We start from the raw sequence: 24322 nt of genomic DNA on the forward strand, positions 1-24322 counted from the left end.
TTAACAGGAAATTCATGCAAAAAAAAAAAAATTGCATCTATTTCCTGTTTACGTTTACATATTTGTAAATTTCACTCTATGTGGACATGAACAATACATGTACTGTATGTAAGAAATACTTGTAAATGATATATTTTGTCACCTACAGGCCTAGTCTAATACACGTAAATTTAAAAAGAATACTTTTAATTTACACACCATAAGAAAATAATATTTTTAGGCGATATAGCGGCCATAAACCCCCTTGAAAAAACCCGCAAAGTAGCGAATCCGCGAAAGATGAACCGCGAAGGAGCGAGGGATTATATATATATATATACACAATGCAAAGTAAATAGAAATAAAAAGATATATAACTCACTTGCAGGAGGAAATTCTATACTATTTCTCTTCGACTTGTGTGAAGGATCTGGGCGATGAACATAAATTACATTATCATTTATTATTGTTTTTCTCCTTTTGAATTCATCATACTAACATTTACACAATGTCTAAAATTCTCTAGACAGAATTACTTTCACATTATTTTTTAATAATACGATATTTATTTGTGGAAATGTGAGAATATTCAATCTGCAGGAAGAACTGAACCATTCTGACAGTTCACAAAACACACAACAGCCGCAACGAAATAGAGAAATAAATAACTTCGTAAAATTCCATTATAATAGCACTCAATACAAGTAGTCCATTGCTGTAGGTCAGACAGTGTTTGTGAGTGGTAGGGAGACAGAGAGACATTTTAACTTTTCAAAACACAACATCCCAGGGTTCCATGACTTATATTAAAAAAAATAGTGTTGTTTTTAGAGAAAATTCTATTCTTCTCCATCTTAAGGAACAGCGTGACACGACAGGCATTGGCTATTCCAGAATTTATCACACTGATTATGTATGAAATTCCTGATTTGAAGGTAACAGTAAAAAGATGAGGGTGGTAGCTGGAAGTTGTCTGAAACATAAAAAAAAAACCTGCACTGGATCAGGGCCAAAGAAAAACTTGAATGTGTCCCATATCTGTAAGAACACACCAGGTTAGAGGTATCTGGGGAAGTTAGTGAAGCCCCTGCGGTTAACACAATTAACACAAAACACAGAAAAATATTCACACCTTAGGATACTTACACTTAGCCGTCTCCATGTCAGTTGTCAGGTGTCTCTCCTGAGTTTCTGTTCTGACTCTGAACTAAAAGATCTGTGCACTGTGGACTTATCCATGCATTCACAGCAGTTACACTTTACACTTTACACACCTTCTGTTGAAAGATGATAACGTTAAATGATTGAGGACTTTGTTTCTTGTGGCCAGTGCTTTATAGTAAATAACTGACTTGGAGCATTTTATTTTCAGTTTCTTCCTGTTACAGCTGGGATTTTTGTTTACAGTGATGTTGTTGTGTGAAAAGCCCCATGGTTTAAAAAGTAAAGATGTTAACCACTGGGCAAGATTTAAATGATGTTAAATCATTTGCTGAACTCTAGTTATGTTCTTATTAATGTAAATAAATGATATAAACTATGACAAATACTTTCTGGTTTATTTTAGCCTTGTGTCAAATGTTTCTATATTTCTGGTTTAGGACAATGTCAAGCCCTGTTGATATACACTATAATCTGTCAATCATCTTCATCATCATCATCATCGCAAAGGTTGGTAATATCCAAGTACCTGTTTGGAGCAACTCAGGGTTAGCATTTTAACGTTAAGGTCGTATGGATAAAATGGAGAAAAGTCAAGAGGCTTGTGACACTAACCCCAACCCTATGTTAACGCCATTGTTAAGCAATATTAAGAAAACAAGGACGATGATGCACTGCAAGAACGAATGTTTTTGGAAACTCTAAATGAGACAGAAATGTGTGTAAGCTTAAACTTAAAGTTGTGTACTTTTTTTATTTTTTGTTATTTATGTTTAAAGTGGAACCACAAGTAAACTTTGTAAATGAACTAATCAAGATTACTGTGGAGTTTGTGATTTTGGTTTTATAATAATACAAAGATAATGCACAGTACTAGCATTATTCCACATCTGGAACTAGGACGTTGAATTTTATAAATCTGCTTTATGAAAACACTCGGCGTAAAAAGCGCTCAGTAAATAAAAACTGGATTAAATTGAATATATAAACAAAGGAATGAAGGAAGTAATGCAACTGATAGGAGCTGCCAAAGTGAAAAATAATATGGATTCTAAAAGATAAGCGCAAAACAGGGGAGTAATCAAACATTGCAAATATTTGATGTGGTGTATAAATGTATCTATGCGTTTATCTGTTTGCTGATTTGAACAAAGATCTAATGTATGTGTTTTTCATACAGCTATTTTATTTATTTATTTATTAGTTATTAACCAAGCTGGGTGTGGTATGGAAACATTGTTTTATATATGTATTCATTCATTTCACCACAATGGATAAATCAAAACATTTGATAATGTCATGCAAAAACAAAAACATTTCAGATTTAATACGTTATTTTCATATACATCTGTTGCCCTCAGTAATGTACCCTCATGGAACACAGATATAATCAACTTATTGTATCAAAAAATTAGAAATCAGTGTTGTTTCAAGGTAAAACATTAACCATAACTTTATCCTGATAAGAATGTACAGCCACACACAGGGACCTGAATGTACACAGGTACAGGCAAAAGAAGCAATTCAATTTAACAGAAATACAGTTATATTTTGAGCACTGCACTTGTACAATGCCTGAATGCCTGGGTATTTGCATCACCCTTTGCCACTTGATTCTATGTCAGGTTTCCCATTGCAGATGGAGACACCCCGTGTACACCTCAAAGTTGTAGACGATGCCACTGCGATCAGGATGAACACAGTTTGTATACGCCCAGCGTTCTGGCTTCTTGGGATGATACAGTTTCTTTGGGGTTTTCCCCTTGAATAGAACAATTTGTTAATTTACACCAAGATTTACATTCACTGGCAGTGTGTGAAACTTTTCCAAGAGGAATGTCCACAGTGGACACACCTTTTTCACTGTGCTGGTATTCCAACCTTCTATTGCCTTGTGATATTCCATTGCGGTACCTGATGTCAGGTCAACATGCAGTTGTTTTGCATTCTCCTACGACATTTTCAATTAAACGTAATGTAAAGACTTTGAAAATACTTCTTTACTTATCACTGAAGGCAATTCAGATGTTTTGTGTGAGATTATCTGAGCGAAAGTAAGTGAAAAATGCACTTTTTTTAGAACAATAATGTGTGGCTGTGTGAGATGTTCACGTGACGAAAGAGGAGCCAAAACAGACCCATGTGGGCATTTTCATTGTTTAGAATTTGAGTTCACTCCCCCTGTGTTAGCAATGAGCAATTAAATGTGTGTCTCATTGTATTTTAAAACACTAAAACAGGCCGTTTCCTGGAGGCAACACTACCATAGAATGATATATTCGTATAATAAATGTATAATGATACATTATTTCATCTGTAATTTATGTTCAGAATACTTTATTTTTCCCCAAGGGGCAATTTAAATGAGTTCTTTTTTTGCCACACAAAATAGATCCAGAAAAACAGACACTTTATCCTGGTGATAGATTTAAGAGTGTTTTTAATGTTAATGCTGTTTGGTTAAAACCTGATTCTGTCAGTTTTGCTGCTTAAAGGACACAGTCTTAAACCTGCTGATAAACAATTCAAAGGTTCAAAGGTCATTAACATTGCTGTTCACCTCATTGGATACATGTTGTTCAGTTTTATGATTTAAGGCGGCAATGATTTATGACTTTCTCAAGGTTGGTGGTTTGCCAATAAAAACATTAAGAGAAACGTGTTGTTTTCAGTTTCATTTTTGATGGTAACAAAGCTACAGAATTAATACTACATTTAGTAAGGTTTTGTGTAAAAAAATGTATTTAATAATAAAACTGATTCTGTTTCACAGAGAGGAAAATAAATAAACTTAAGAAACTAGAGACAAAAGAAAAGCCCAATTGTTGAACAAATTAACAATGGATTCACGTTTTTTTAAAAAGAGAAATACAAGGATGCATTTTATGAAGAATGTAGCTATTTAGTCTTGTTGGAATTACAAAACCATGAAAATCAAAGTTCTTTTCCAATTAATGCTAGAAATATGCAAATTGTACATTGTTATGAATCACATACAAAATGTAAAAGCAAATTAAAAGCCATTTTGTTTTCGTACCAAACACTAACAGAAATAAATCTGGGAAAAAAAGGGAAAAAAGACAAAAAAACAAAAACCAAAGCAATAAAAAAAAAGTAATAAAAATAATAATAAATAAATAAAACTTACTATAATTTAAGAAAATATACAAATACAGTGGAACCTCTACTAACGAACTCTCCAAGATACGAACCGGGCATTTGAATATTTTTTGCCTCCACCAACGAACCACGACTCTAGAAACGAACCCGAGCCTCCTCCGAGCCGGCGTCTGGAATTGGCCACTGACCCTAAATATTGGAACATTTTTGTGAGCATCTGATGACGGCCACAAGAGCATCAGTGAGGTCTGGTGCTGATGTTGAATGATTAGTTCTGCATCATAACTCTTCTCACAAAAAAACACATTTATACTGCTCTAAACTCCAGTAATGTGTACTCCACACCCCCCTAGCCCACACTTGGCATTGGGCATGGTGACTTTAGGCTCACGTTCAGCTGCTCCAGAGAGTCCTATTGTAGAAGTCAGTGTTTTTTCTACTTACTGTATATAACTGATCTCTTTGTATTTGAACCAGATTAAAGTGAGCTATTCATGGAATGAATTTACTGCATAGTGCACTGTGTTGAAATAAGAGCATGAGCAGTTGAAAGCAATGGTTATGACCTCTAATTTATCCGCTGGTATTGACTGAACTCCAATTTTAAACCACAAACTTCTCTGTTTATGGGACAATCCAAAAAGCCTTCAATAAAACGACGCTGTGCTCCAAATCCATGTGCAACACGAGCAGTATTTACAGCAGTGAAGTAAGACATGGCGCACAGCACTAAAATACATCATGACATTTTCATCTCATGTTGTTTAAACATTTTTAAACATTTCCACGCAGTTTATATCACACGGCTAATTGCAGGGTCCCTTCAGTTGGACTCCACTGAAGCCTAATCGAGCTGTTAATTGCAGAGCTCGATATGATTTGTATGGGTGTGAGATTTAAACACAGCTAATTGAGAAGGGCAGGAAAAGTGCAAGCACATGTGAGGCTCTGTGTGGCAGAAGAGTGAAGGGCAGTGGAGTGACCACACTAAGACGACTGTGGGAATACCAGGGAAATAATCTCAACCGCTTGTAAAGAGATGGGACAGATGCATATGTTGTAGCATAACGTGCTGTAGTTTGGGCACATATTTAAACCTGATGGTGCAACAATGCATAAACGTAATGTGTAGTTTGTGTAACATAGATGTAGATGTAGACAAACCATACAAAATGCTTCTCTCCTTCCTGCAGTGACGATTTCTGCTGCTCGGTTGTTCCAAGTTTGAATGCACCTTAATGTGAATAGAATTTATTTCAAATCACTTTGGAGCATTTTTACTGGTCCATCATTTCTGAAGTTTTCACAGTTTCTGACATGGGTTAGAACTGGCACTAGGAGCGCACAAGAGCACCCCCAGTAGCTGATGGGCAGGCACCCAGAGAGTGAACTCCAATGCCCTGGAGATGTGTAGCACCCGTCACAGCACTACTATATAATCGCTGTCCAAAGAAAACATGCATCTCCATTTTGTGGATGTTTAGTTTGCTAAATCATTTCACTATTAGAACAGTAACTAACACAACTTGAAACTGTGTGGGTGAGTAAGACGCGACTGTATCTTTTAAGGTGGAGTGGTGTGTGTGAGTAAGAAGCGACTGTATCTTTTAAGGTGGAGTGGTGTGTCTGAGTAAGAAGCGACTGTATCTTTTAAGGTGGAGCGGTGTGTGTGAGTACGAAGCGACTGTATCTTTTAAGGTGGAGCGGTGCATGTGAGTAAGAAGCGACAGTATCTTTTAATGTGGAGCGGTGTGTGTGAGTAAGAAGCAACTATCTTTTAAAGTGGAGTGGTGTGTCTGAGTAAGTAGCGACTGTATCTTTTAATGTGGAGCAGTGCATGTGAGTAAGAAGCAACTGTATCTTTTAAAGTGGAGTGGTGTGTCTGAGTAAGAAGCAACTGTATCTTTTAAGGTGGAGCGGTGTGTGTGAGTAAGAAGCGACTGTATATTTTAAAGTGGAGTGGTGTGTCTGAGTAAGAAGCAACTGTATCTTTTAAGGTGGAGCAGTGTGTGTGAGTAAGAAGCGACTGTATCTTTTAAGGTGGAGCAGTGCGTGTGTAAGTAGCGACTGTATCTTTTAAGGTGGAGCAGTGCGTGTGTGTAAGTAGCGACTGTATCTTTTAATGTGGAGCAGTGTGTGTGAGTAAGAAGCGACTGTATCTTTTAAGGTGGAGCAGTGCGTGTGTAAGTAGCGACTGTATCTTTTAAGGTGGAGCAGTGCGTGTGTGTAAGTAGCGACTGTATCTTTTAATGTGGAGCAGTGTGTGTGAGTAAGAAGCGACTGTATCTTTTAATGTGGAGCAGTGCGTGTGTGTAAGTAGCGACTGTATCTTTTAATGTGGAGCGGTGTGTGTGAGTAAGAAGCGACTGTATCTTTTAATGTGGAGCAGTGTGTGTGAGTAAGAAGCGACTGTATCTTTTAATGTGGAGCAGTGTGTGTGAGTAAGAAGCGACTGTATCTTTTAATGTGGAGCAGTGCGTGTGTGTAAGTAGCGACTGTATCTTTTAATGTGGAGCAGTGTGTGTGAGTAAGAAGCGACTGTATCTTTTAATGTGGAGCAGTGCGTGTGTGTAAGTAGCGACTGTATCTTTTAATGTGGAGCGGTGTGTGTGAGTAAGAAGCGACTGTATCTTTTAATGTGGAGCAGTGTGTGTGAGTAAGAAGCGACTGTATCTTTTAATGTGGAGCAGTGCGTGTGTGTAAGTAGCGACTGTATCTTTTAAAGTGGAGTGGTGTGTCTGAGTAAGAAGCAACTGTATCTTTTAAGGTGGAGCAGTGTGTGTGAGTAAGAAGCGACTGTATCTTTTAATGTGGAGCAGTGTGTGTGAGTAAGAAGCGACTGTATCTTTTAATGTGGAGCAGTGTGTGTGAGTAAGAAGCGACTGTATCTTTTAAGGTGGAGCGGTGTGTGTGAGTAAGAAGCGACTGTATCTTTTAATGTGGAGCAGTGCGTGTGTGTAAGTAGCGACTGTATCTTTTAAAGTGGAGTGGTGTGTCTGAGTAAGAAGCAACTGTATCTTTTAAGGTGGAGCAGTGTGTGTGAGTAAGAAGCGACTGTATCTTTTAATGTGGAGCGGTGTGTGTGAGTAAGAAGCGACTGTATCTTTTAATGTGGAGCGGTGTGTGTGAGTAAGAAGCGACTGTATCTTTTAATGTGGAGCAGTGCGTGTGTGTAAGTAGCGACTGTATCTTTTAAGGTGGAGCGGTGTGTGTGAGTAAGAAGCAACTGTATCTTTTAAGGTGGAGCAGTGTGTGTGAGTAAGAAGCGACTGTATCTTTTAATGTGGAGCGGTGTGTGTGAGTAAGAAGCGACTGTATCTTTTAATGTGGAGCAGTGCGTGTGTGTAAGTAGCGACTGTATCTTTTAAGGTGGAGCGGTGTGTGTGAGTAAGAAGCGACTGTATCTTTTAAGGTGGAGCGGTGTGTGTTAGTAAGAAGCGACTGTATCTTTTAATGTGGAGCGGTGCGTGTGAGTAAGAAGCGACTGTATCTTGTTGGTGTCTGAAGTGTAAATTGTCTGTAAGTGTTTATCCACTGTTTGAATTCCCACAAAAACTCATGTGTAACTCGAGCTGTTTAGTTTTGTATCACTTTCGCTCTGTGTTTACTTTCATGCATCTGGCATCAGCACACAAACAGAATGGAGAGCAGCAAACAGTGAGTTCCATTGAATGTTATAAAAAGTGTTTTTGAACTGAAATAATGAACATCGCCTTTAACATATGAACGCCATCAAGTAACAAAGTTAAACACTGGCTTTTCACTGCAGGGAGTCTTTAAATGGTTTCTCATGGTTACAGATCAGCTTTACCATCTTCTCAAAGGTTCTATAAAAAAAGTGCAGTGTGTAGAATTTTTAAATTTACATAACACACACTGTGGGATACAACTAAATTTGTCACTGCACTTTGTAGCATGATTGTTTAGTGTCTGTCCACATTCCCATTTTCTAAAACCTCACCCCACAGCCCCCTCCTCCTCCTCATCTCTAGACTCTGTTCCTCTGAGAGTGCTCAAAGCCCCTCTCCAGCCTCCAGAATGGTGTAGATTACAGTAGGTTGTTTATGGGTTGGTCAGAAGGGTCAGCTGTATGTGTGACTGTCCTGGAGATAAATCCTGACAAGCCGGGTCAGCAGATATCCATGTGATAATGTGGCGACGGTGGATGAGACCAGGTCTAGTTCAGCAGGAGACCACCGGGGCTTTAATGGGATTTTATCTGAGCTGAAACTGGACTCCAGCGATACACTCTGAGATGCGCGCTGACCTGCAGTGCACTGACTCATTGGCCTCTGGAGTGAGTGTAGATTATTTAGTCTGGGTCTAAATCAAGTGGATGCTCTGAGACAGACAGATGAGGTAAAACATGATGTGTTCAACAGCATTTATATTTAGCTTTAGCTCAGTGGAAAAGCCTTGTCTTACAGTAGATGAGAATTTTTGGGACAATTTCAGGTGATGCAGTAAAACAGGAATCTGTGATGTGTTTATTCTATTTTTAAATCATGTACAAAGATTACCAATGTGATCAAAGGAAAATTTAACCGTGTTTTGTAAATATAAAAACATTTACAATCTGATGTCGGCATCAAAAATTAGAGGAAATTGTACTAAATATTAAAGTTCCACCATTTTGAACCCACCACTGTAAGAGGGTGAATATAAATAGTATAAATGGGGCACCCCACAAACAACATGGTATCTCTTATTAATGTAAAAACATACTACTACTAAAACACTGATGTTTGTATATTTTGCTTCATTACAATGTATAGTTATTGTATGTTTACTAAGTGAGCTCCCATCCACTGGGAGCGCTGTTTTAATAAATACAGGCAAAAATCTCTCTTATGTACCCAAAGAAGTGATACTGTGGCCTCACACTTATCTAGATATTTATGAAAACTCCCTCTGTATGTGAAAATATCACCGCACCAATTCAACACGAAAATGGTTGCATTATCATGCCAGTCCAGTAGGGGGCCATAGCATCTCTTAAAGACAGACCTCAAACACAGAGGTTTAATTCCAAATCAATCCATACCTCCTACGTAGTGCACTACACAAGTCAAAAATGACTGAATCTAGATCTTAACAGTGCATTATATATTTATAATACAGCATCATTTCTATTCATTCAAATGTGGGAATCTGAAATCTAGTGTTATCTGTAATTCCCTACACAGGGAATGAGGAGTTTCAGCCAGAGACAGTGTGAGGGTGCTATACATAAACCTATACAGTCACCATAAGTTGGGGTTCATAGCTATCATGTGTTATACCAGTCACTCATCCACATGTAGTGCAAAAAATCATAAACAGAAACAAACAAAACAATTACAAATGTTTGAAACCCCTCAAGATGCAGAAATATGTCGTTTTCAACAGAAAGTAACGCTGTCCACATATGGACAAACGTAGTCTAAATATGGGGTAAAGGAGAGGAACCTTACCCGTTTATTGATGGAGTTGTTTGGGAAGATGAGGGACGATAGGTGGTTGTAAAACTGTGGTGGTCCAGGTCTAACAGGTTAATGGTGTCCACGTGATTGAGGAATAGTTCTTTCACAGAACTCAGTACTCAGGCACCAGTTGTTAGTCACCAAAACCATAACAGAACCTTCTACATCCAGAGAAACACTTAGTGTAATTCATATTTAACATCACAGCCCTGAAACCAACCCTACACCAATATAAACATACCCCAAACCCTCATTTCTTACTTTATTCTCAAACATTTATCAAACAACACTTAATGTAATTACACTGAGCTTAAAAACACAGTTTTCCCAATTCAGGATTTCATAACAGCATCTCACTTCTCTACATGCTGCTTGACTCTCAAATGTCTTCTTCACTTACTTTCTTTAGTAAACCATTCCAACTCCTTACTAGTCCCTACTGGCCAGAGCTGGTACTGCATCTCACTCCTCTGGAACTGGAGGGATTCCGGTTACAACAGGCATGCTGTGTGACATCAGAGTTTATTTGTTTTTTTGTGACACCTCTGACAAAGGAGTTTTCAGAAATCTTCTGCTTGGAAAGCGTTTTCAAAAGCCTCCGTTTTCAGTGAAATAAGACAGTTTTCTTGTGGACGGGAGGCCAGAACATTTCAAAACAAAAGAACATTTTTTTAAAAATATCTGGATAGATGTGTAATAGATGTGGATTGAGGCGTAAAATAGAATCATTTTCTCTTAGCGATAGTGTTACACACCACAACACATTTCTTACATAATCTTTTGGAGTTCACTGTTTGTTTATGTTAAGTTTAGGGTTCGGTGTTAGCAGTAGCGCACTGTCAACTCAGAACTAATCTTTTGGAGCCTTGTTGTAAGCTTGTGAAATACTACTCTGAATTATTCAGCATCTCATATGAAACTCTGAACCCTGAATTTACACACAGTGCATATCGTGTGGTGTACAGTACGAGACAGAAATGGAGTGGACCTCAGAGGTTCGAGTTCATGCAGAAGGTCCAGCCTGTGCCATATCTGTGTGTCGTTTATTATATTTGGAGTGTGTGTCCGGCTCCCTCTGGTCACTGTGGTCAGTTGCGAGAGAGAGGCTTTAGAACAAATTGCCGCCTCTTCCTCTGAGCGTCAATTTCCACGGATCTCCACACTTAGCCAGAACCTAATGCCAACACCAGGCTGCAGTTAGAGGGAAATTCCAGACCAAACTGTGGCTGAAGGTCAGTGGTCTGCAGTGGTCAGTTACAACACTCACAGGTCCACAGACCACAGGCCAGAGCCTAGGGTGTAGCTTTGGTTTCAGAAGTAGACGTTGTTCTTACGCTCATTTGCATACTTCATCCGACTCTTTGGGAAAGGCTTTATACTAGATGTTAGAACACTGCTGTGAGGATCTGTTTAACCTTGTCTTTGACTTCCCACATAAACGTGGGTCCAGCGCTGTGATTGGACAGACTCAGACGAGGGGGCGGAGTGATACTAAGTCTCTGCACTTGACGTCAGAAGCGGAGAAGAATCAGAACGGCTCGGTTTATCCTGTGTTTTCTGACTATGAGTGTTGTCTCACAGTGTGCGTGCTGGTAGATAGTCCACACATTTTAATTTAATGCACACATGCGCTGAACAATGCGCTGTTCCCTTTAAAGAACACAAAGCACAGAGACACATTGAGGTGCAAAGAGGAGAGCACGTCTGAGAAAGTCATTTACACTTTTCTCACCTTTTCTCTCCATTCAGAGTGTTTCACGCGTCCTGAATTCAAGCCTCTGTGGTCATTCATATGCACATTCCCTCTGCTCTGGAAACAGGTAAGAACCCTGTTCCCAATCCTTTCCTCCCAGGACACGGCGGTAAAGCTGTGAATTTACTCCTTAGCATTTAAAGAGAAGAGTCTCTTCCTCAGAATAAAGATAACAACCCCCTGGTTCCACACTAACGTCTCCATAACGACCACCTGAAAGACCTGGGGTTGGGGGAGGGGTGTTACATTCAGAAATTAATGTTTCTTTCTTTCTCAGGGAATCAGTGGCTATTTCATCCAGAGATTTTCAGTAGATTTTCTTTAGGTTTTCGAATGATTTTAAAAATGATGTTTAGGAGAAATTTTAACCATTTTTTAAATAATCCTGAATATTTTTTTTCAGGAATTCTGGACTTTTTTGGATATATTTTTTAATCGACTTTAAATATTTTCATGAATCCTTTTTTAGGGTATTATTTATATTGGAATAATTTTCAAAAACACTTTATATTTTAGTGAACTCTACTCCAGCGAATCCGACAATTTAGTTCCTGCTTTTATAGATTTATAAAACATACACAAACATACACTCTTCTTTCTCTCTCCCTCTCTCTCTCTCTCTCTCTCTCTCCATCTCTCTCTCTCTCTCTCTCTCTCTTCTTTCTCTCTCCCTCTCTCTCTCTCTCTCTCTCTCTCTCTCTCTCTCTTCTTTCTCTCTCCCTCTCTCTCTCTCTCTCTCTCTCTCTCTCTCTCTCTCTCTCTCTCTCTCTCTCTCTTTCCCTCTCTCTCTCTCTCTCTCTCTCTCTGGTTAAGGTTAATGATAGCTGTCATTGTTCTCTGATGGAGAGACAGATATTGTATGATGTTTTCTGTTTTTCTTTTCTTTTCTTTTTTAGGGGGTTGTTGTGGTTGTTGCGGGGGGTGGGGGTTGGGGGGGTGAGGGGTGATGAAGTTATGAGGTCAGCTCTGAGGGGCTTTAACACGGGGGTCCCAGACTGTTTGGGTTTTCACTGACGAGGCTAAATAAGCTTTAGTCTGCAGCCTAATGCATGGACTCCCGTCATGCGTTATGATTTATGAGCCTCGTGGTCAACACCTCCGTCTGGACGCTGATGTCTCTCGGCAGATTCAAAGATATCAGTCCACCAGAGAAGACACAATACAAACAAACACTCGCATCGTCCCAGAGTCCAGGAGAGGGTTTTATATAAAGATCTTCTCACAGTGGATTATAGAGATGAAGCTTTCAATATCTGACCTCACTTTTTTTGACTACACCATAACAGCCATAACATTAAAAATGACTGTTCAACACTCACTGTCTATTATCTCAGTTCCACTGACCCATTCTCAGCGCTGCAGTGACACTGACGTGGTGGTGGTGTGTTAGTGTGTGTTGTGCTGGTGTAGAGTGGATCAGACACAGCAACACTGCTGATGTTTTTAAACCCCTCAGTGTCTGGACCGAGAACAGTCCACCGACCAAAAACATCCAGCCGACAGCGTCCTGTGTCACTGATGAAGGACTAGAGGACGAGCGACACACACCGTGCAGCGACAGATGAGCTACTGTCTCTGACTCTACATCTACAAGGTGGACCAACGAGGGAGGAGTGTCTCACAGAGTGGACAGAGAGTGGACACAGGGTTTAAAAACTCCAGCAGCACTGCTGTGTCTGATCCACTCTACACCAGCACAACACACACTAACACACACTGTAAATGTAGAACTACACTGTGCTCTTGTATGGACAGTGGAGCTTTAACAGTATGAGGCTGTTAAATCTTCCTCTATGAGCTCTGTCCGTCCATCTAGAGATGAGGATGGATGTACAGACGGTGCTGCGGCTGCCACTGTGGCAACCACTCATCTCTCAGAGCCAAAATAAGGCAACAACGTTTCATGGAAACGATCACACAGAGAGGCCGAAAGACAGACACCGAAATTACAAGGCAGCAGGCGATGGTAAATTGGGAGCAGATACAGGCTGGAGGCTGGCAGCACCACTGGAAAAGCCTCTGCCTACACAACACACTCAGGAACAAACAAAAAGGGCAGAGACAAGCTCAAAAACATGAGCCTGTGGTCAGCTTTGACTTCATTGACCTTAGTGTTTGACTCTGGCAAATTGCAAGCTTTCAGAAACAGCAGCTCTTTTCACACAGTTGGTGGAGATCGAAGGTCGTTCCCTTTGGACGCCCTGCTGTTCGTCAAATGTTTGTAGGCACTTACAGCGTTTTAAAATCGTCTTTCATACGTGTGAGCGTGTGTTGGAGTGATGGAAATCCACCCGGTTCCTCCGGGATGAGTTGGAGTGGTGTGATCCAGAACCTGACCTCAGAACAGTGCTCCAGTATCTTATCTCGAACATCAACTTTGAAAAGCTGAACGCAACACTGTGGTCAACGAGAGTGATTTACTGACAACTGTAAAAGACTGGAAGGCTCAGTTCAGCACTGACACATTCATTACAGTCTGTTACCGTCATAAACACTTTCATTAAATGCCAATCATTCACCCATTCACTTCATTCATTTATTCAGTCAGCTGTGAGTCATGCTGTTTAAGTTTGCAGTGGGTCCAGAGCTTGTCCAGAACCAATGGGCGCAAGACGAACACATCAAACACTCACCCAGTCACTCACACACTCACCCAGTCATTCACACACACATACACACCTGGGAAAAGTTTCACACACTCACGCAGTCACTCACACACTCACACCTGTGGCCAGTTTCACACACTCACCCAGTCACTCACACCTGCGGACAGTTTCACACACACACACAGTCACTAACACACACTCACCCAGTCATTCACACACACATACACACCTGGGGACAGTTTCACACACTCACCCAGTCACTCACACACTCACACCTGTGGATAGTTTCACACACTCACCCAGTCACTCACACACTCACACCTGTGGATAGTTTCACACACTCACCCAGTCACTAACACACTCACCCAGTCACTCACACACTCACTCACTCACTCACTCGCTCACCCAGTCACTCACTGTTTAATAGACACATAATTTCATGCTCACATTAAAACACAGTAAAACCGTTGCTGCCCGACCTTCACTTTCTCCCCTCTGTACCCTAATGAATGCTGATAAATGACTCTAATGATGATGTTTTTCAGATTTGTCATTGCACCGGTGGATGATTCCTTTGTCTGAGCAATGCACACCTGACCCCACCCATAAACACGCTCCCTGTTAGAGGGTAACAGCAAGAAAGGAATTCAAAAATGCACCTTTTGTGATTTGCTCATCTCTCTCCAAAGCCATTGTTTTCCATCATTGGATCTTAACACACACCACATGAGTGTGTGGAGGCCTTGGGTGATGCCTCCCCCAGAGCAGTGCCCCGCAAACGTAACCTGATCTCGGATATTTCTGTGGAGAAACAAAAAGGCAATTTTCTTAGACAGGCCTCAGAGAGCTTTGTGGACATCTTGACTCCAGGGGCTTTCGAAAACTAGATTTAGCTTTTCCCGATATAAACTCGTCCATCAACAACACACAGCTACAGAGAGGGGAGCTGCTGAGCATCTGTGACCACACTGCACTCAGCAGAACCAGAGAGAGACAGGGAGAGAAATGTGGAGAAACAAGAACCATATGATAAATGACCACAGTGTGTCAAAGCACAGTCTCCAGTTCACTGCCCATCTTCCAGTTGGAAATGCTGGGCACCGGGGGGGGGGGTTTGGACACAGTGAGAATTCAGCCATGGCTATGTTTCATTGTTATCTGTAACAAAACCTTGTATCTCTTGTTGCCTTTTACAATGTGGAGCAAGTTCACGATGAACAGACCAACGACAGCAGGCTCAGATCACTGGGAATTAATTCTTACATTACGAGTTCAGAATGCTTTTGCCAGGGCTTGTCTTACACAGGACTGACATGGTGCTGTTGGCACTGTTTCCTCAAAACCGCTTCAGCTTACTTCAGAATTTGTAATTAGATATTTTCAGGTGCCTACATGCTACAGCTGTGGTGGCAAATGTGAAAAAATCACAGTAGTTTCAACAGCAAAATATTGTAGAGATGATACGGTCAAAAACAAAAAAAATCCCATGAAAAAAAGCCTCATACTTAAGTTTGAAATGTTGCCTTTCATCTTGTAAGATCCCTTAAAGTTCTTTATGCAAGTGATGTAGTAAGGTTTACATTCATTCATTCATTCATTCACCACTTCATCAGGTTCAAGACTGCATTCTGTTCATAGGTTGCAAGGCAGGAACATGCCCTGGAGTCCGCCACTCACTCACCCAGTCACTCACACACTCACCCAGTCACTCACACACTCATCCAGGCACTCACAGCTGGCGACAAGTTCACAAAGCCCTGGAGCTGTCACCTATAGTATGTTTTATTGTGTAATTCATTTGTCCAAACAATAGAGGGAAACCAAAAAAAAAAAAAAAAAAAAAAAAACAGAGAGAGAGAGAGAGCCCCTCACAGCTGCTCCCTGCTTACACCCTCTCTTCTTCTCGGCAGGACAGAGCTGAAAGTGTGAAGTGGACTGAGGTGTGACATCAGTCTGTTCAACAACTTTCACCTGCACAAAAAGAGTGAGCTGTTCTGTTCAGCTTTCCTTAACCTTGTGTCTAAAAAAATAACAACAAAATGTTTCTCTTAATGAAAGTGATGTGTAACTCTAGAACAAGACACACACAGTCAGTTTTCTTTGTATTGTCTAAGTCTGAAAACACGAGATAAAACGAGTTCTACTGATGGTGCTCTGCGTCCGACATCAAATGTGGAGATTTTAGAATCGCCCCGCCTCCTCGTGAGTCTGTCCAATCACAGCACTGGACCCGTGTTTATGTGAGAGCACAAAGACGAGGTTAAACGCAGCAAAACAGACACAACGAGCGCGGAGAAATAAGAGCACTGAGTAAAAACGGAGAAGAAAGAGAACAGAGCGAAAACGGCTAAAAACCAGAGCTTCTGCTCCTCGCTCCTCACTGCTGTGCGCTCGGGGTCGGGGTGAACAGAGAGCGGCTCATTATCATTTAAAGGAACAGGTGCTGAAAGCGGGCGTTCTGAACAGGGGCTGTTTACACAGGGGGAGAACACTGCTGTGGGGTTTGGACCAAAGCAGGTCACAGACAGTTGACTAAGACCCAGAACTGTGTTCCACGGTGAGAATGGGGGTATATCCCCTTTTTTGGAGTCTGTTTTACTGATCCTTTGAATGGACTGTCCTACGGTTCATGTCTCACTGGTATGTTTTTGTGGGGGTGATTATGGACCTCTCTCCCAATGTCGATTCTGGCAGTCTCTATGTGATACTGAATTCCTAAGTGGCTAAATATAAGGGACATACCCTTAGTCCACTACCAATTTCTTCAGGCTCTAGGAGCAACACTCTGATTTTGGACTCACAGTGTTTGGAGTCCTGCCTGGGGATGCTTAGTGGTCCAGCATGGTGTTCCTGCCTGAGCTAGGAATCAAACACTGCTCTATCATAATTTTACACAAGACACCACCCTTACCAACCCTCTGCCCAGCTACGCACTACACAGCTGTAGGAAATATGCTTTAAGCATCTGTCGACTGGATATGGATTTACTGCTCAACGTACAAGAAAGTCCTGTCTGTCCCTGAAGCTCAGTGCTGCTGCCTGAGTGCTGCTACTCATGGTGTACTGGCGTGTTGTTGTTGTTTGGGACTGAACACAGCTCCGTCATCAGTTCAGACAGATCAGTAGAGTTTGTTCCTTCCTTGTTGCAGCGTCCAGCTCTCGCTGGATTCTTTCGTCGGCCACCGATCCAAGGAGCGTTTGAACCTCTTCAAAAGACCACGGCGTCATTTTACGAGCTGCCGTCGTGAGTCGGATAAAAACTAACATGACCTCTGCTGCAGCTGGAGATTTTACAGATGGAGAGTTGGTGCTGGTCGTCTGCGTTGCGTGGCGTAGAGTGACGACTCTCTCTGGACAATCAGCGCTCTGCAAGGTTTACACGCCACGGTTTAGTCCCTACTCAACTCGCTCTGAACCACGAGAGAACAGCCACGAAACAAGAACCCGCTTCCAGAACCAGGACCTGATTCACCTGGTGGAGGAGGGGAAATAAGCTGAGTGGGGTAGAGTTAAGTCGAGTTGAGTTGGCACCATGCAGTGGAGAAGTGCCAGTATAAGACAGAGGAGAGATAAGCTGTGGTGCTGCAGTAATTCCTGCTGGTACCCTACTGCCCTCTCTTTACACCCTACAATGAGCCCACAGGGGGTAAAGACAACACATGCCCTGACCCAGTTCCCAGCCCTTTGGCTGCTACTCTGATCAGTGTGTGTGTGTGTGTGTGTGTGTACCAGGAATATATCACGTAGTACAGACAAAAGCCTTTTTACACACTCACACTGTGGGGACTTATCTTCCTTGTGGGGACCACCAGCTGGACCCCAATATGTAAATCATTACATTGTAAGGTGAAGAGATGTTTTAAGGTTGGGTTAAGCTCAGAGTTAGGGTTAAGGGTAGATGTAGTGTCAGTGTAAAACTTATGTACTTATGGAAATGTTAAAGGTAAGTCTCCACAGAACAAACAAGTCTATGTAATGTCCCCACAACTCACAGATACAAGATTGTGTGTTTGTGTGTGTGTGGATTTGTGCACACAGTGCCAGTGTCATCTGCCCTGGGGATTTAAAGATGCCATGCTGGGCTTTGGGGTTATGGAGGACGGCTGTTTACCAGTGATTCTAATGATCAGGGAACGGTGATTTGTTGCTGCTCTTTTGGGTTTCCTCCAGGTGACTGTCTGTGAGGAGTGTGGTGTGTTCTCCCTGTGTCTGCGTGGGTTTCCTCCGGGTGACTGTCTGTGAGGAGTGTGGTGTGTTCTCTCTGTGTTTGTGTGGGTTTCCTCCGGGTGACTGTCTGTGAGGAGTGTGGTGTGTTCTCCCTGTGTCTGCATGGGTTTCCTCCGGGTGACTGTCTGTGAGGAGTGTGGTGTGTTCTCCCTGTGTCTGCGTGGGTTTCCTCCGGGTGACTGTCTGTGAGGAGTGTGGTGTGTTCTCCCTGTGTCTGCGTGGGTTTCCTCCGGGTGACTGTCTGTGAGGAGTGTGGTGTGTTCTCCCTGTGTCTGCGTGGGTTTCCTCCGGGTGACTGTCTGTGAGGAGTGTGGTGTGTTCTCCCTGTGTCTGCGTGGGTTTCCTCCGGGTGACTGTCTGTGAGGAGTGTGGTGTGTTCTCCCTGTGTCTGCGTGGGTTTCCTCCGGGTGACTGTCTGTGAGGAGTGTGGTGTGTTCTCCCTGTGTCTGCGTGGGTTTCCTCCGTGTGACTGTCTGTGAGGAGTGTGGTGTGTTCTCCCTGTGTCTGCGTGGGTTTCCTCCGGGTGACTGTCTGTGAGGAGTGTGGTGTGCTCTCTCTGTGTCTGCGTGGGTTTCCTCCAGGTGACTGTCTGTGAGGAGTGTGGTGTGTTCTCCCTATGTCTGCGTGGGTTTCCTCCAGGTGCTCCGGTTTCCTCCCACAGTCTAAAAACACATGTTGGTAGGTGGATTGGAGACTCAAAATGCTCGTAAGTGTGAGTGTGTGTTGCCCTGTGAAGGACTGGCGCCCCCTAAAAAGTGTGTTCCCACCTTGCGCCCAATGATTCCAGGTAGACACCGGAACGACGGCAACCCTGAACTGGATAAGGGTTACAGACAACGAATGAATGACACTGAAAATTAATATAATTTTTTTCTGCTCATATAAAGTTGGAGATGTGCATTTTTTTCTAAATATGTGAGAAGTATAATTATTTATTAGATTAAATAAGTACATTGTTATTAATAATAACAAAATCTAAACCCCACAGCAGCTTATAAAGAGATAAACACAAGTACAGAGACTGAAACAAAATAGAATAAAACTAGAATTAAACAAAAAATAGAATGTTATTCAAGAAAAAAAATGATACATTTCCAACCTATCTTCAGAATTACCATCCTTTAAGACACATAGCTCACTACATTTCTCTCTCTCTCTCTCTCTCTCTCTCTCTCTCTCTCACTGCGTGTGTGTGTGCATTTGTGCATCTCTGAATGTCCCACCAATCCTCCTGCTGTTTTCTGATTGGTGCCTCCCCCTCCCCCTCCCTTTCTCTCTCTCTCCCCTCTCTCTCTCTCTCTCTCTCTCTCTCTCTCTCTCACACACACACACACACACACTCCCTCACACACGCAGTCAGTCACTCTCACTGACACACACACATACACACTGGGAGCTACCTGTCCACGAGGGAAGTGCACGCGATGCCCGAGGAGTGTGCGCGTGTGTGTGTGTGTCCGTATGGATCTAACACTGCTGCTGCTGCTGTGCGCCGCTCTGAGCTTCAGCCCTGCACACCTCCAGGCACGTGACGGTTTGTTTGTTTGTTTGTTTGTTTACTCGTTTACCTGCTATTAACCAATACAACCTACAAAGCAGGATTTATCCAGGGTTAGCTAAAGCCTAAAGCCTAAAGTCAAGGCGGTGCAGCAGGTAAACAGCTGAGGGACATTCCTAGTGGACAGTCCTCAACTTCAGGCTGAACTAATCAGGGGAGGTGAGAGTTAGCCAGGTAACTTCATCCCAAACCTGAGGAGTGTTTCTGAAACCTCTTCCAGGCTCGGAGCCCAAGCAGTACCTGTAGAACATGGCTTTCTCCAGAAGTAAATACAGTTCTGACCCTTGTGTCCGCTCTCATTCATAAACCAGGAGTGTGTGTTTTTAAAAGATCAAAGCCTTCTATCTTCATATTTGCCTTTATTTTTCGTTTCTAGACATGGTTTTTAAAAGCCAGGTGTGCTTTACACTGGGAGAAAGCTCAGTATGAATGGACCAATCGAAATGCTCCAAAATGAAATGGAATATAATAGGTTTACATTGACTTACTCTGGGTACATTTAGGTTTAGGTTTAGGTTAGAATTAGATACAGTGCTTTGGCAGAATGGTCCATTATCAAAACTGCTGTCTGTGTGTGTGTGTGTGTGTGTGTGGTGCTAGGAAAACATGCTGTAGGGACTAAAAGACACTCGCACTGTGGGGACTGGCCACACATTGTGAATCGTTAAAGCTTAAGATGAAGATGTGTTATTATTGGTGTAAAGCTAGTGTTAGTGTTGTCTATAGACGTAACTAGGGGTAAAGTAAGGATCATTTTCACAACATTAATTGAAGCCTATTTAATGCCTCTACAATGCATGAATACAAACTTTTGTGTGTGTGTGTGTGTGTGTGTGTGTGTTGCAGACTCATCAGTGCTCCTCGTGTCCTGGTGTCACTGGCCTCAACCACGGTGAGTGTATGTTTCATCACCTACAGACACTCAGTGCAAAGTATGTGTGTGTGTGCATGTCTCTCTCAACCCCCCACCCTCTATCTATCTCTCTCTCTTTCTTTCTCTTTCTCTCTAACTCTCCCTTTCTCTCTCTCTCTCTCTCTCTCTCTCTCTCTCTCTTTCTGTGTGGGAAACTGCAACTCATCTGGTTTCAGAGTCTCTTTAAACTGTGGAGTGGCTCCCATATGTTAGAGTGAGTTTAGGGCTCAGAGAGGGAGAGAGGGAGAGAGAGAGAGAGAGAGAGAGAGGGAGAGGAGAGAGAGAGAGAGAGAGAGAGAGAGAGAGGGAGAGGAGAGAGAGAGGGAGAGAGAGAGCTTGAGGCTAGATTGTTAAATGAGGACACTCTGAAGCAGAACTTTCTGTACTTTTGTACTTAATGAATACTTTAATGAACTGAAAACGGAAACATGAACACATTAATGTGAAGCATATTTTCAGCTCCTTTCTGCTGTACTTAAAAATACTGAATGAAAGCCCCATTGTACTGAATAATCAGGACTGTTTCTCAGTATCTTGTATGTTCTTACATCCTCGAGATGTAAGAACACCATGGACAGAAACTGCGATAGAAGTCAGAAAGAGTGATAGAAGTCAGTCTCCAAACACAAGCAGCTACAAAAACCCACCAGAAATAGAAGCTCGATTTGTCACTAGTCGTTTTTAACAAAGAAAATCTCGCTAAGAGGATTAAGAAAGTCTCCGGTTCAACTCAGAACAGAATGAAAATGTAATGCTCCCTCGGATCTTTACACCAAAGGATCACTGATTCGCTCATTTCGCTGTCAATCAAAAAGGGATTCAGCCTCAGACAGATCATCCAATCATCATGCAGAAGCTGAGCGTCCGGGCCAGCCGAGGACAGCCCACTGCCCCATAGACCCCCAGAGACGCTGAGCGTCCGATGGGCGGGACAAAGCCCAGCATTTATCCAATGTCTCGTCTCGTTTCGCTGCACTTCGCTGCTTCGCTATTGAACTCTGTGGACGCTCAGTGTCCTCACTGTTTAAAGCACTGTGAAGCTGTGGGAATGATTGAGAGGAAAGCCGCGTCTTTACCAGTGATAAGAAGCTGATTCTGAACAAAAGTTGAGCGCGTTGTAGTGCATATTTATTCAATGACATGTACACAACAGTATATATTTGATCACTTATTTTTTGACATTTTAGGGGAAGCTGAGCTTCACTTGCAGTCTTAGAGCAATCGCCGCTGATATCCACAGCCGAAGTGCGTGTGAGTTTTTATGGAGGCAGTGTAACAAATGTATGCCCAAAATTCCAGCAATATATGCCCTTTTCTTCCAAAATAAAGGGTTTTCGCAGGAAATTTACTCCCCATTTTTCTCCAGGGACAGCCTTCACTCTCCTGCAAAGACCTTGGTTATCAACTCCCACCCAAACAAGCTCAGAGCAAAGGGGTCCCTCACACTCCAGCTCTCGGGGCCCTTCATCAGGGTTAATCAATGTCTGAGTGGTGAAATTTAAATCTGAAACAACTCTACTCAGCTCTGCTGTCTGATTGGTCCCTGGTCCCTTTTTTGTTTTCCACTACCACAACTCCATCATGAAATATATCAAGTGTCGTCTCAAATCCCTGTCTCTAGGAAGAACAGTGGGCTTTGGAAACCACAACAACGGTGGCGGTAACGTTAAGCGGTGTTTACTCATGGTGTAGTGGCGTGTTGTTGTTGTTTGGGACTGAACACAGCTCCGTCATCAGTTCAGACAGATCAGTAGAGTCTATTCCTTCCTTGTTGTCTCTACTCGGCTTGCTCAGAACAGGGAGAAAACAGGGTCTAACAAAAGAACCCGGTTCCAGGACCCAGACCAGATTTACCTGATGGAAAGCAAAAACACTTAGTAGAGTTGAGTAGGGACCAAGAAGTGGAAAAGTGCCAATGCACACACCCCCCTGTAGAAGAGATGGACCAATCAGAAGCATGTTATTGTTTATGTGCTACTGTGACATCACAAGCACGATACACCAGCAGCGTTGTATCCTCTGCATTGAAGGAGCTTTGTGGCGAGGTCTTAGTAAGGTCGAGTTCATGATTACTTCTGGATCACACACCACTCCAACTCATCCCTCCATTACTCCAGAGACCACAGTTTTCACTCCACAGCCCAGAGCTGGAGAGCATATACTCCTCTAACCCACACTTGACATTGTGCATTTCAACCAGAGGCTGCTCCTGAGTGTCTGGGGTTTCCACAAGCTGTGTGTCCACAGTCAGAGCACTTAAAAGTATCCAGATGATCTATTAGGAAGAGGTGTCTATATATCTTAAGAAGGTTTTTGTGTCCTTCTCTTGTAAAGTTAAATGTTTTGGAGATAATGATGTAGCCTCTCTTGTTGTTCACAGATTACACGTTTGTGACGCCAGTTGAAGTGGACTCTCTCGGGAGCTTCGTGTCTCACGATGTTTCGAGGCGTCGGAGCCGGAGATCTCTGTCCGAAAGGGGTGAGAAACCCGTGCACTATCAGTTCTCTGCGTTCGGGAAGGATTTACACCTGGACCTTCGTCCGGTCCGCGTGGTGGCAGAGGGCTTCAGGGTCCAGACCTTCAGCCACAGTGGCATCAGGACGACTGAGGTGGACCCTGAGGTTCACAAATGTCTCTATCAGGGAAACGTGAGGAACCACTCAGCTTCATCTGTAGCCATCTCCACCTGCACCGGACTGGTAAGAGACATCTCTGAGTTTCAGGAGTGTGGAGAGATTTATATCCGGTATGAATCTGCAGTCTGAAGGTATTTTGGTGTGATTTCACACTGTATCATGAAACTGCAGTGGGTGCTGTGTGTGCGGTCTGACAGTTGTAATCAGTAGTAATTACTGAGTGCTGTGAATCCAGTATGAATCTGCAAGTTGTAGTTTTTACAGTCTATGGTTAGTTGCTATCGTGGAGTGATTTTAATCTACTTTGAATCTGTAATGTGTAGAAATAACTGTGATTTGAATCCAGTATGTATCTGCACTCCTCCCGTATCCAGTATGAATTTTCTGTGTATGCCCTCAGAGTAGTAACTTTGCAGTGGTTTTTATACAGTATAATATTGCGGTGTGTGTATTGTTATAGTGTAAACACCATGTCCAGCTTGTGAAGTAGATTCAGTTCAGTGCTGAATGAATCTTGCAGTAATAACCGTGGATTTATTTTAATTTGATATGAATTAATATTTTCTGTCTGACGTTAATAACTGAGGAATCACTATAATCCAGTATGAATTTGCAGTCTGACAGTATTAACTGTGGAATACATTTTAACCCCATGTAAAGCTGTAGTTTGACAGACCTAAGTGGAGTGGCTTCAGTCCAGTATGAATCTGCAGTTTGTAGAGAGTTTAAACCCTGGCATTAATCCAGTATGAGTTTGTAGGTTGGCATTAATAACCATGAAGTGGTTTCAGTCCAGTGTGAGTCTGCTGTGTTTTACTGTCTGACACTGATGCAGTATGAATCTTCCAGTCTAATAATATGGAGTGATGCTGTTTTACTCCAGTATGAATATGCAGTGCCTGTGTT

General features: G+C 42.3%; 1 protein-coding gene across 1 annotated transcript in view; it reads left to right on the top strand.

The window, feature by feature from the left end:
- Positions 1-19695: 19695 nt before the first annotated feature.
- Positions 19696-24322, top strand: part of adamts18 (ADAM metallopeptidase with thrombospondin type 1 motif, 18) — a 64526-nt gene continuing 59899 nt past the window's right edge. The window contains 3 exon segments of the mRNA XM_066654945.1: positions 19696-19832; positions 20713-20758; positions 23160-23479. Of these exon segments, the coding sequence (XP_066511042.1) occupies positions 19770-19832; positions 20713-20758; positions 23160-23479 (429 nt within the window). The 5' untranslated portion in view covers positions 19696-19769.

This window comes from Hoplias malabaricus, chromosome X2 (genome assembly GCF_029633855.1).
Source record: "Hoplias malabaricus isolate fHopMal1 chromosome X2, fHopMal1.hap1, whole genome shotgun sequence".
Taxonomy (NCBI): Eukaryota; Metazoa; Chordata; class Actinopteri; order Characiformes; family Erythrinidae; genus Hoplias; species Hoplias malabaricus.